The sequence below is a fragment of the Lupinus angustifolius genome, chromosome LG19 (genome assembly GCF_001865875.1).
Source record: "Lupinus angustifolius cultivar Tanjil chromosome LG19, LupAngTanjil_v1.0, whole genome shotgun sequence".
NCBI lineage: Eukaryota > Viridiplantae > Streptophyta > Magnoliopsida > Fabales > Fabaceae > Lupinus > Lupinus angustifolius.
The window spans coordinates 16,814,906-16,829,046 of NC_032027.1; the positions used below are offsets into that span (position 1 = coordinate 16,814,906).

At 34.7% G+C, this 14,141-nt stretch overlaps 1 protein-coding gene across 2 annotated transcripts; it reads right to left on the minus strand.

The window, feature by feature from the left end:
* On the minus strand, positions 2,128-13,933 carry LOC109334149 (mediator of RNA polymerase II transcription subunit 16-like). Of its 2 annotated transcripts, none has more exons than XM_019569734.1 (17): positions 13,563-13,933; positions 12,751-12,819; positions 12,332-12,420; positions 11,466-11,578; positions 11,132-11,233; positions 10,489-10,576; positions 9,420-10,016; positions 8,229-8,847; positions 7,943-8,022; positions 7,661-7,743; positions 5,933-6,169; positions 5,423-5,594; positions 4,673-5,187; positions 4,346-4,522; positions 3,629-4,003; positions 2,970-3,125; positions 2,128-2,546 (listed from the first exon to the last, which is right to left on the minus strand). In XM_019569734.1, the coding sequence occupies exons 1-16, from the start codon at positions 13,829-13,831 to the stop codon at positions 2,979-2,981; spliced, it is 3,732 nt and encodes a 1,243-aa protein (XP_019425279.1). In that variant the 5' UTR covers positions 13,832-13,933; the 3' UTR covers positions 2,128-2,546; positions 2,970-2,978. The 2 variants fall into 2 exon arrangements, with proteins under 2 accessions (XP_019425279.1, XP_019425278.1); XM_019569733.1 differs by having other exon boundaries at positions 2,427-2,517.

A 14,141-nucleotide genomic window follows, 5' to 3' on the forward strand; every position in this document is an offset into this window, starting at 1 on the left:
CTACCCAATAAAAATGGTAACAAAATTGGGTCTTAGTTTGTAAGTTAATATTTTCAAATTTAACTTATACAACACAACTATTGGAAATTTTGCATGCCTTGATAAATACATATAATTTTATTTTTAAGTGTCTCCATAAAGCCACTTGCACATTATCAATAAGATTATTTGAAGGGTTGAGGCAAGATTCAAAATACATCTTGCAAACTTCTAAAGGAACCAATAATTTCCTTCATGGTCGAATTTATCTTACAATTCAAACTCCTTTAATTGCATCCGATAATAATAAGATGAACTTATCTATATCATATAGATTCGACAAAGTAATAATAACATCGACTTAATGTTTTATAGTCTAAAGGTCCCAAAGCTTTGAAAACTAATCAATGTTTCCTTTACAAATCTCATCCCATAAACTTGCAAATTAAACACTTTCTCAAGAACAAAAGAATGTGGATGTCTTGTTCCAAAGATAGATTTCTGAAAATCAATTTAAAAGGAAAAAAGTAATCAAGTAAAACAAAAGGACGAAAAAATATTTAGATGTAAACCTGAGATACTTTCAGGAAAATGAACACAAGTATTTTTTTTTTGAAGTTGAAAAATGGCATGCAAAAGCATCACAAAGTAGTTATAAATGGATAGAATTATATTTACTATTATGCACTAACTAATTTATGCATAACATATTGTTCACTCAAATCATTAAAGAAGGAAATAAAAGTTTAAGAGATGATTAAGAAAAAAAATAGTTTATGATAATTATTTATAAAATACATAAAATTTAAGGAGATTTTATGCATTTTTTCTTATATTTATAAAAGTGCCAAATTTATTATCGTTTTAACTATTTACACTTTTACTTATTTAATGGACAAAAGAAATATAAGAGACATTTTATAAAATAAAAAATAATATTTTTTTATTTAATTTAAAAGAGAATATATATATATATATATATATATATATATCTTCTATAGTTCTATATCTACCCTTTGGTTTTTATTGACATAATAATTGTGCTAATGAATTAAAGTGAAATGATAAACAACATAACCTTAATACAAAAAGGACCAAAAGAATGTAATGGATGCATATTTAGAAACTAGAATTCTCATAGCATTACCCTGTTGCATAAGTTAAGTGTCCTCCACGAATCTTGGAGTGAGACACTTCCAATCTGATTCAACTATCTTGGGATTATACATAAAAAAAACATGTTTACATTATTACAGATAACTTGAGGTAATATTTTGGAATGGCACCAAAGGAATCCAAGAAAAGTAGAATGAACAACACTTACAAGCATTTAAAATTAAAATATATATAATTTAGTGAAACTCCACAGCAACTTCATAAATTAAACTATTCATGCCCACCATACATAGATCATGGTATCAGCAGCTATGGTACTAAATCAAGATAAGATGTCTTAGCGCACAAGGGTCACACCTAATGGAGTCTGGGGAGGATAGATGTACGTAATCTTATTCTCACACGAGAAAATTCTATTTCCAGGATTTGAACCCACAACCTTCAATACTAAATCCATATAAACTGCCAAAAAGAAGTTTTGCACACAATATCTCATATAGAATAAGAAACAATTCAATGTGCAAACAAAAACATTACATACCAAGGTTCATTGTAGAGGTTGTACTGTAGTGCAATTTCTCAAACAAATCTTTTCCACTCCATTGCATTCTGGAAAAATAAAAGCTCTGATTTAAGATGGTAACAACTAAATCTTTCTACCTAAACCAGAAATATGATTTCCAAACTCGGTCACGACAGAAACATAAAATTCTTCTCGAATACAACTGTTTTTTTAATAATTTCAACTCCGAAAAGAAATGAACAGTTGAATAAGTTTTTAATATTTCAGTCCAACAAATAATAAACATAAAAACAGTAACATAGGACTTGAAGGGATGCACCAAAACACCTAAAAGAGACGCTTCTGTAATGTGATGCAATAACTCAATGTTCACAGTAACCTATGTGATTCTAATAGGTTTCAACCCTACAACACAATATAGGAAAACAAAGTAACAGCAGAACTGTGAAAGATGTGAATTGAAAATGGGAAACAGTTGAACTAATATTAACAACATCAAGTAAAAATTACAACCTTCGGCATCATCCATGAAATTGAGATCAAATTCCTCAAATGATTTTGTAGGTCAATCTAGCTCGCAACACAAAGTGTACTAATCTTTGCAATCACACAGCCGGACATTACTGAAAAATTGCAACCGGCAGCGAAGGGAACTTCTTTAAAAGGTTCAGGTTGTACCATGATAACCTCAACGGCTTTAGAACATGGATGACTTCCCTAATAAGTTACAAAGATCTCCATGATAGAAGAAAGGAAAGTAATTCAGGAAATGAGTAAATAATAAAGAAGAAATGTGCAAGTTAAAGATTTACCATGAATGCAGCCTAGACGAAAAAGTGAAGAACGAGAATAAAAATCTGTCTTTGTCGATAGAACCGTGGAAGTCAGTGTCAGTCACGCTGGGTTGAGAAAATAAAGTATTACAAAGCTGAATGGTGTTTCCTTATGTTAAAGTAAAATTATAAAATATCCGAAGATAAAGGGTTTAAAAATATGATAAAAGATAAAGACAGAAGGAAGCTTATATGCTGCACTCTACATAAAACAAAAGCACATATGGCAGGGTTAAGAAAGCAAACAGCTGAATGGTGAGTGTGAGCGGAAAACTATAGCCACTAAAAAGATCTAACAATAAACATGAAATCATAAAAAATTTGTATTATATTAGATTTGTATGGCATATTTTTTTAAAATTATTTCAAGTTTGATACTAAACTTTCTAAAAATGGAAAGTTTAAAACTTTAAAAACTCCATGTACTAATTACACTTGGCAGAACATTCCAAGAAAAGGTTTTGCTTTATTAATGTAGATAGATGCTTCCTTCAGCTAATGGGAATTTCAGGCAGTACCAAAGCCAGCTATACAACTCGAACCCATGTTCCACCACACATCGGACAGCCATAAGCCCAGCGACTGATCCACCAGCTCTCTCGATCATTTTGATTAGGAATATTGGTGGAACCTGGTGGGGAAAAAGCACATGTCTGCCGCAGACATCTTATGCACTGCACCACACGGAATTTAAAGAACAAGAAAAATAATAATCAGCAAATAGAATAATACCCACATGTACTAATTTCAAAGAATAACGAAGGAATGACTTTGTTTAGAAAATTGGGCCTGATTGGCCACCATACTGCTAAATTTGTCAATCAACATTTCATTGGTTCAAAGTTAGCAATTTGTCTTCTATTCATTGGTAGGGCCGTAGGGGTAATATAATCAGGAAACATGGCATTGGCTACATTGGAGGAGGGGACACTCCTGAATTATACTCAATAACAATCATTTAATAGTGATAAAACCTTGATGGGTTGTTTGCGAGTTGTTTTTTGGAGGGAAAGATTGAGAAATTGAAGGCTTACGTACCCCCACATAAGTGTATTATATAGCTCTCAAGCCTTTCCATTTCCTCCCTTTGCCTTCAAAAACCAACTCGCAAGCAGATCCTTAATTTACGTATAGGCAGTAAATAATATAAACAAATGAACAAGATTTATTTTCATACCTTGTACCAGACCCCATCAAGGCCATTCTTCCACAGTGCAGTAACAACATCTCTTCGAGATCCCATTATACCAAAATAAGCTCCAAGGCCCACAGAAATGTTCAACCCAAAAGCTGCATCTCGTTCAGTCATCCTGCGCTTCCTTGGCCATAAGCCATGGTCTACATAGTAGTCATCACATTTTTCCAACGATCTGACATCAAGTGGATTTGAACTAACTAGCTTTGGTGCATCATTTACAGATTCTAAATAATCTGGATCTGACCAAGGTCCACCAAACATATTCCGTTTATGCCACTCTTCTGCTGGAGGGTGGAGTTCTAGCTCACGTAGTAGAAGACCGGCAGCATCTGCACCTCTAGGGCGGGGCATATTCTGCATAGTCCATTTCTTATTTAGTTTTCGGAAAGGGGTTATTCACGAGGAAATTGTTCTAAGGAAACAAACAGCTTTTTGTGCACTCAAATGAAACCAAAAAAAAAAAAAAAACATGTCTTTTTATCAAAAGCTTACTTTAACCAACTCCTGTGTAATCTAACACAATGTGCTCTATCATGAAATCAGAAACAACATTTTCTATAAAATGGCACCATCAAACACATGGCATTTTAAAATTATTAATTGAACAGAACCATCGATTTGTAGCAATAATAGCATGCCCATAAATTACTAATGCTAACAGACACACTAACTTCAAATGAGAAATCAGGAAATTACCTGCATATGTGGGCCAAGGGAAGCCTCCACAACCTCTGGCATTACAGTGTAGTTCCCATCAATATAATGCAGCCGGACCTGAATGTTGCTACTCCCCACCTGAGAAACAGGCAATGGGTGTTGTAGCCCAGCAGTTCGGCGACATAGGTCCATAAGTACTAGAAAAAGAACCTTGACCTGCAATACCAGTGCAATAAGACCTTAAGTAAGATTAACAGTGAGTCTTTGTAAGTAAAAGAAAGAAATAAAAGGACTTCCTAAACACAATTATGTAAGACACAAAGAAATGAAATTGGAGCTTTTGGAGCATTCATAATAAAAGTATACTTCATCAAATGTATATCCTTGGCCAGCATTTCCAGTACCAAGTCTTGAACGCCCAGGAGTTGGTTCACCTCCTTTTACCCCAGGCACAAGCTGACCAGTTCGACCTACCTGACCGTCATCTGACCTAACCAAAGCCGACACTGGCTTTGCAATGTCCTCCACCTTGCCAGGAACAGAAGCATTAAGCTGAGGCTTTGTTGTATTTGTATCGGAAGCTCTATGCATACCACCCATATAGCGGGGAAGTTGTGTTCGTCGAAAGAAAAAACAGAAGAGCAAAAGTTGGCATAATCTATGAAGGAAATGACAGTCCCCAATAAGTCGAACTGAAGGTGTTCCAGGAAATGTTCCTGTATTGATGCCAATGGGCATAATTGGGGAAGGACCACTGAAGGGAGGGTTAGGGGTTGGGTTGGATACTCCATCAGGTGTGCTATTAATCTTAGCAATAGCCCCTTGTACCCAAGCTTGCATCTGTGTGTTTCCACTAGAACTGCTCATCCCACTTTGACCACCTGAAAAACATTGTCTTTGCATTGATTTGGTTCATAAAATAAACAATAAATATCATGCTGATGGTTAAAACAATTAAAGAAATTCAATGTAGGAGGACACGCGGAATTTTTTTGTGACAGTTAAAAAATTGCACTGAATCTTTTATTCTATAGTTAATCCATAATCACAGGAGTTTAGAAGTATTGATTTATACAATTTGTTATAAAACCAAAAAAAAACTATAATATGACTGACCCTGGTTTGTAGGAGGAGTTGCAGAATTCTGGGCAGGACTAGCACCCACATTTCGGTTGCTTCCAGACCCTGCAGTCATAGCATGGCTTGCCAATGTGCGGCAGAAACTTGTATAACGCCGCAGCCGTGTAAGAAAATGTGAAGCCAGATCAAGAACTGAATCAACATAGGCCTGCACGATATTGAAACGGTTACAGGTAGATGTATATATAGTCACATGTTTAGCAAATTCTAAGAAATGGCAGCACACTGAAAGGGGGGAATCAAAGGGTTTAATAATATATTGACACATTGAATCAGTTGGTAAGTATATCTACACAATTAATTACAATGCAAGGATTTCAGTTATTTTCCATGTGTGAATATAAATAGAAGTATGCATGGCAAAACTGAACCAAAGTATGCAGAGAGATCCATGCAGTGAACCAACACTGCAAAAGAAAAGTGGGTTTGGGATTTCGGATTAAACATAATAAGGAACACATGATTACAACTGTAGCAATAGCATACCTGAATATTTGGAACTAGTGCAGGTTCAACAGCCAGTGCTTCAGGGTCAATGCTGGACATTGTCTCACTAGATGCTTGCCATGGATCGGGCACTAAAGCTGAAGGATTTACCATAGCAGACTCAATTCCCTTCCCAAGCATATCCAACAATAACCTAGCTTGCATGTCAAGAACCAATGCCCTGACCTCTTGGGCATTTGCTCCTTCAAGTAGCCTACACTTTATCCGGTCTAGACTCTGCAAACATACAAAAACCAACTTATTTTAGCTTAAAACCAGCAGTAACCATTTCCATGACTGTGAAAACACTACAATAAACAGAAGAACATGAAAGAGCAACACTAATTTTGTTTAACTTTAATATAAGAATTGTCCATGTAGCCACTCCATCTAGTTGGATTAAGGCTTGGTTGTTACTGTTGTTAGTATAAGAATTGTCCAAGGTGAGTCTTAGATGCCGCTTCTCCGAAGGATTAAAAATCAGATTCAGACTATAGCTCATAAAATAAATTTAAAAACATCATAGGAATGGCTAAAAAAATTAAAATGTCAAGCTAACTTTTAGAGGGAAGCTGTGCCATCCGGAAACATGGTAAAACAAAGAGGTATGGGTGGCAAATTGATGGATTTGAATAGATTTGGATCCTAATGGATGGATGGAAAGTCATCCACCAATCCATATAAATACATTTAAATCATATTTTAAATTATCCAATTCATCCATATCCAAACTTAATGGATGGATTCCAATCTATCCATGACTTCATTTTCATGGATTTGGATGGATATTCCATCCATTTGATTTTTTTATTAGAACTAAAAACACTTTTGAAGAAAATCATTCTTTTAAAAACCACTATTTCAATAAAAAAAAATTACTTTGAAAATTTTTAAAATCAAATTTTTTTTGAAAAAAGTGCTTTTAATTTTTTTGATATTCTAAAAAAATTATTTCTTTGCAATATTCTACGAGCATGTGACATTTAAGATTCTACGTGTGAATTTTTTAACAAATATTTATATATGTTATGTATTAACTACACCATATGTCCTATAATTGATCTCGAGTTAATAAAAAATTTGAAGTGAGAGTGAGAAGTAGTATAAGAAAGTGAATAAATTTGAGAAGTAAAGAAAACTATTTTTTAATGTTTGTTTTTTGGATGGATTGGATATCCATCCAGGTGGATATATCCATTGGATACGTGGATGGATTCAAATCCATCCATTACTAAAGTTATTTATTGGATTACATCCATTTAAATTCATTAGCTCAAATGGATGGAGTTAATTTTCTTGGATTTGAATGAACTGTGTATTGGGGATAATTTCGCTACCTCTACAAAGAGGCATAGAAAGGGGGGTCATCGATGGAATTAAAGAGCAAGTTGTGTAAGCATAAAGTTAAAAGCTTTAAGTCATCTAACTGACTCGAAATGAAATGTCAACTATGAAAAGCAAGCATCAAATTAAGGTCTTTATCATCCAAAAGTTATTCAGTGAGGACAATTAATAAACACTGTGGCTATATCTTATGAGATAACAGCTACCAAGAACTGCCAAACATTTGTTGCAGCCTTGCAGGGTCAATAATCCAAGTAATACTATATTAAAAAACAATCCACCAACACAGCTTTGCACGAAATAACAGAAAAATAATAAGAGATTCCTGAAGCTAACAATGAAGAAGATTATGAAAGTTAATGGTGATAGTTCAAAAAAGCATACAGGACAATAGTGTTGTCTGTGCTGAGCAGAAGGAAGAGAATGGAAATCCACATCCAAGAACGCAATAACGCTATAAAGAGAAACTGCAACAAACAAAAAATAAAGCAAAATTCATTCACAAATGTAGAGCATCAATAAAATATTGTGTAGACAATTTATATCAGAGTGTATATATGAAACAAACTTGTAGCATATTGTCCCTTCATTAATTTCTCAGGCACAAACTTCATGAAAACCAAGACATAAGTTTTTTGCGAGAGTTAATAATTTGCAACTCCTTACCAATACCATCCTCAGCAGCACTCTGTGTACAACCCACAGCATCCCACCAATCAACTCCAACCAAAAGGCTCCACCAAAACCTGCTTTAACTAGTAGATGTCAGCATTGTGGAAATGAGAGGAGTATCCCAACAAACACGTAAACCACACCCAGAACAATGAGGCAGACGATGCATCATAACTCACTTCCCAATAATAAAATAAATAAACCACAATTTCCAGTAAATTTAAGGGAAAGTTAAGAAATATTTAACATGTCACATACTAAAAATGGTTTAAGAAATCACCTTTCAGCAATTGCACGCTCCCAGGTTGATGATCTGGCCTTTACTTGATTGGCTGGAATAGCCGGAGGAAGAACCCGGATTATTTCCAATATTGTCTGATCCTTGCTTGTGTCATGCCAAACACAAGCTGAACAGCAGCTTGTTGAAGAAAATGCAGGAGCGGCAATTGTAGATCCAACATTAATCTGATAGTTGTCTACAGGTTCAAAATTTGGACCAGAAAATATGTGGACTCCACCCTGAAGAAAATTAACAGCAATTTCACCGCCATGAGCAGAGTAAACAACTGTTGCAAGTGTCCTAACATCACTCGGGAGATCAAAAGGATCAAAATCGACCCTATTCGATTTACCAAAACCCAACTCTAATGCCTTTTGCACATCATTGTTCATTCCAACTGCAGGCACTTGGTGAGTCTTTACATCACGTGTTGGTGGAATTGTCAGGTCCACTTTGGAATGCCAAACAGTTTGCATAGGAGGCTGTCCACCTATACTCGAAGTAGGGTCCCCAAATATCGGATGGATAACAACATGCTGTAAAGATGATTCCCAGCGTTGCACTCTCCACCGTGTAATTGATGGGCCTTCATCCGGATCATGAGGGGACATGTACTGTCCTGTAAAAATAAAATAATTATATACTTAACTATAAATTTCCTAGCTTAATGGTCAGTGCACAAGAAATATCTGGCATTGTCACAAAACCAAGATAGGTAGATAAGACTAGAAAAGTATATTGTTCTTTCCAAAATGTTTCTTTAGTTGGTTCAGCTAGAATGTCAACTTGCTCAAGGATGTATGTATAGTGGAAGAGTGGAAGGACCACTATTAGTCGGAAGGAATATTATGTAGCTTGTATTTCCACTTCTGTCATTTGATTTTCAATTTTATTCTTAATTGTGAATATTTAAAATCCTTTTGTTTCATAACTGGTTAGTTGCTATTGAAATGACAACTAGTTTTGACCACAATGTAAGGTTATTTAATCAGTTATCAGTTTCATTTACAAAGCTCAGATTCAGAGGACATTCACTCAAATTAGCTGTAATCTTTAGCCTCACCCCGGATAAAAATGATCAGACAGATAAAGGCAGGATTGTACGATCTTTAAAGGATGTAAATGTTAGCCAAATGAAAAACTAATGATGAAGCATGCCTTAGCAGTTTGATCTGTGCTAACTTAGCATACCTTCAACTATCACAACTGCTATGACAGAACCGCCATGAATTGGATCAAAGGCTACTGCTGTCACAGCAGAACCCCATGTGGTGGTTGCTGCAGATTGAGCTGCAGTTTCAGGGCTCACATATGCTGAAAAATTTGAAATCGGTGAACTGTGAAGTGTGATAGAGTCATCACCGAGGTTATGGTCTGTCTGTTTTTTTCCTTGCTTTTCTTCAGATAATAGATAATCTTGCCAACTAAATAAATATGCGGCTAAAGGTGCAAAACCAGTCCAGTTAGGTGGGTTAAGAGGCGGGAAACCATTGTTGATACTTGTCTTTGGAGTTACATGGAAACCATTTCCAGGCCCAGGCATAACCTCCCAAACAACAATGGTGGACGGATTAGCAAGTGGCACACCTGCCACATGCATGGCACCACTGTCTGTAATGATAGCATCAGCAGTCATAATGCCGCTGGGTCCACAACCCAATAGTCCTTTATTAGTGCAAAACCATTTAGGCGGGGTTGCATTCTGACTAGGAGGCCATTGGGACCAATGAAGTTGAACTGAGCCCGATGAGAACACGGAACAGATGCAAAGAAAATTGGGCCATCTAGCTGAAATCCAAACAAATCCACGTGTCAGACACACAAACATACATAATTTAGTATATAGGTGTGCACTATTAATAAGAGGAAAAAACATTTAAAATGAATGATTAAACAAAGCAACACAGAAATAGTTATAACCAGACAGCAGCAGAAAATAAGAGAAGTTGCAGGCCCATATCAATGATGAAACAGAATAATTCACTATGATCAATGAATTTAGAAAGAGTAGCAGGATAACACCCAAACCTAATCCAAATACACTACACATAAATGTGTAGGTACCCCCGTCTTCACCACCTAATCTGCATGAAAATTCCTTATCACATTGTACCATGTATGATACATATTTAGCTTATACCTTCTCATATGCTATAATGACATAAAGACAATAGCAATAGTAATATCTCTTCCAGATATCGGACTAACATCAACAATGAATAATATGACAATCAGAAAAACAGATATGACAATAATTGACCTGAAGTTTGAGATTGTTGTGAAAGAAACTTCTCAAATGTTGACTTCGAATTGGCAGGAGCAGTCGATTTAGATGAAAGCCACTTATACTGGTATGATAAAAAAAAACTAATTAATCGATATTAAAAGATCACATTAAATATTTAAATTGAACAAAAGGTCACCTTTTGCACACTTACACTTGCTATGGTGCAAATTGTAAGTCAGTGCACTGTGCCAGGATCAGAGATTTTTCTCTGATCCTACGAAAACTTTCTCTTTGTATTTTAGTTAACAATTAAAGTTCCACCAAATTGGGAGGGTGTTGCAGGAGAAATTTTTATTACTAATTTGCCCAGAAAACTTTTCCTTCCAAAATAAAATTCGCCCTCTTTAAAAAATATCTCCATGAAGATTTCTGTATACAAACTTTATGAGAACTTTTCAGAAGAAAACTTTTAATAGATAAAAAAAATTATTGGTGAATTTTTTTTAGAATCTTTAATGTGGGAGAGAGTTGTTAGAGAATGTTTTTTGTTTTTCCTCGTGTTGCAAAGCCACATAAGTTTAAGGCATAGTTATTCAAATAAAAATGTTCACAAGAATTTCTCGATAACATTGTATAGAAAATGAAAATCCAAGTCAAAGAGAAGCTAACTACATACTGGAGACACCCCTGATAGCCACTTTGTAACGACCGCAATATCTTGCCTCCATTCATGCTCACACAGCCAGAAGTTAGTATCAAGTACACGATGAGCTTGCCCCTGAATGGACAAGCAATCAGTAACATACAAACAAGCAAAGCATATCTGGACAATGAAGAAGCCACGTAAAGTCGGAACACAATTTCTTTTATAGGCAAGTAGAAAACTTAGTAATTAAACACATGTAGATGGAAAACCTATGACAGAGTACTTGCAATTGTACTAAACGAACAAGTTATGCTAGAATTTATGATAGTAGTATCTGGTATCTTCTTAACTAACTCTCACTTACTTGAGATGGTTGAGTCCAAATAGTTACCCTCCCAAGAAAATTTGCTATTAACAATGCACGGGGAACAGAGGCAGGGGACCATTGAATAAACTGGACAGAATCACGAGGAGAATCTGCATGTATATAGCAAATTGGTTAGGAAACTAAAAGCCCCCAAAAAAAGAGAGACAAGAAAGAACACCAAAATTTCATTCCGATATGAAGGGCGGTCCACCAAATAAAACAAAGCAGGCGTTCTCATATTTGAGGGCAGCCAGAAATTTGTAAGTGACCTGATTGATCAATCAAATCCCACCTCTGGTATTTTTAAAAGGGTTTTCCAATTCTGGTTCCAAATTAGGTTTTTGAGAATGTATCATTTAGATTCGGTGTCTACCCCACCTAATGGGCGTAAGACTTAGTTGTTGTTTTACCATTTAGATTCGACATGGGTTCTTTTTTATTTTTTTACCAATTATAAATAAGGATTAGTTTGCCAAAAAAGTCCCTGTAAATTGGTGATAATAATGATGATAAGTTTGCATGTATTGTCATCACAAAGATCGATGTGTCAACAAAATATGATCATGAAAGGCTATTGGGATCATGATCCTCCAGATTTAAATTCCAACATCAACAAGTGCTGGACGTTCTGAAAAAATAAAGATTCCTTCTTTTCTTTTAACTAGAAGTCTTACACTCAAAAGTTATATTCCTAAATCCATATATTAGTATCGTTAGCTTATGCAAGGTTATAATGCCGAACAGCCTCAGGGTTTTAGCAGGACTGCATAACCTGTGTATGGTAATACAATTGAAGAAGACAAACATACCGAACAGAAACAGCAATAACAAAAAAACCCACAGTAATAGAAGGATCATAATACCTGCTGTGACATTGAATGATGCACATTCAGTTGGCCTTTCAGGGATCACAATATGTATAGGGATCCAAAATGGTGGATTTGTAGTTGAACTATTGAAAAAATAAAAACACTTGTAAGCCAATTAAAGAGGTTTCAATACATAATCAGCCAGATAAATAGACAAAAATATATATCCAACAGTATCTCTTCCTAACTCTTCTTCTTGTTCTGACGATATGATAAAAGTAACTCAGAAAATTTGAAGAACTATAAAGTATTCTTGAATTCATGCAGAAATTCTAAAATGCAATGGAAGTGTAAAATAATCTTAATCTAGTAATTTAATTCTCTCTTAAGTTTTCCATCAATTATCAGTTTTCCAAACAAGAAGTCATATTTCTAACAAAACATTTAGGACAAATGGAGAAAAATACACTGACCTTGGGATTCTTGCGCATGTTTCAGAAGCACAAGCTATAGCATTCAGTTTTCCACACCAAGAAACAGCACTGGAAAAAATAAGATTAATCAATTCTTTTACACAGTAAAAGTACCAGAATTGTAATACATAAAAGGCCTAAAACTATATTGTTAAGTTTTACTGCAGATATGATTATTCACAGTTCAGCGAAACTTTACAACTTCGATTTTTGTAAAAGTCTACTTTAAATGCAAACAAGTTCACTATCACCAAATTTATTTTGAATTAGCAATATCATATTATAACGAACAATGGAGCAAGCAATCAAGTCAATTCACATCTTGAACTTAAAGATTATAAAAATCAATGTCCAAACAAATAACATTATGAGGAATCTTAATCCTAGGAATGTGATCAAAATCATGTTATATATCAAACACCACACAAAAGAAAACAAAGTACAAACAGTTCAACAGCCAGGAGGCACACATATTGCACAAGGCATGGATATATTAAAATTTTATAGGCTATACCCTACAATAGGACTATGATGCAAGATATAAAATTAATTAGTATAAGGTTAACATAAAATCATAAAATTTAAATTAAAAGAGGGAAATACTGTTTAAAATTTAACATGAGTAATCATCTTAAAATGCCAATTTTCATCTGATTATCATGATTCATGACATTTGCATCTCTAATGACATAAATAATCAAAAAAATTGTAGAATACAATCACTACTGTCAAAAGTATCCGATAAAAAAATGAGAATTTGCTTCATGCTTCAATATAGATAAACAAAATGCATGAAATTGATGTAGAAATACCTGAAATTGCGACAAAGTTCAGGAACACTCATCTTATGAAGCAAATTGGAACTTGGTTGGTTAAGCCTAATGGTAAAAACAGTAGCAGGTTTGAGTGAATCTTCTTCCATTGGTACATATTCTTCTTCTTTCTCTTCTTCTTTTTCACTACTCACTATTGCTTCATTATTCTTCAATGAACCCTTTGAGTTTGAAACCTCTTCCTCTTGAGGGTGAGGAACAGGTTCTTCATCTGGGTCTTTTGGAACACCAATTTGGTTCATTGCCATAACAAAAAGATTTGATTTTTATGCAGAAAGAGGATATGGGTACGTCGCAATCGATGGTGACAGAAAGATATTAGTGACAGTGTTGGTGGTGAGAAAGAGAATGAAGACAAAATAGTGATTTGGATTTTGGAGGAGTTAGTGTAATTTCAGTGTCCCTAATGTTTATTTAAAAAAATTTAGGAAAATGAATAAAAGGGTTTTTAGAGAATTTTTTAGGTGATTTTTTTGCTATCATTCCTTTTCCAACAATGGTTTTGCACTAACAATTGAATATTTAACCTTTAGTGCCTAATTAGATATTTGAAAATTT

Coding starts and splice junctions, on each gene's coding strand:
- LOC109334149 (XM_019569734.1), bottom strand. CDS start 13,831: ATGGCAATGAACCAAATTGGTGTTCCAAAAGACCCAGATGAAGAACCT. Junction 8,848..9,419: donor AGCAGTTGTGATAGTTGAAG/GTATGCTAAGTT, acceptor TTATTTTTACAG/GACAGTACATGTCCCCTCAT. Junction 6,170..7,660: donor ACAGACAACACTATTGTCCT/GTATGCTTTTTT, acceptor GTATGTTTGCAG/AGTCTAGACCGGATAAAGTG.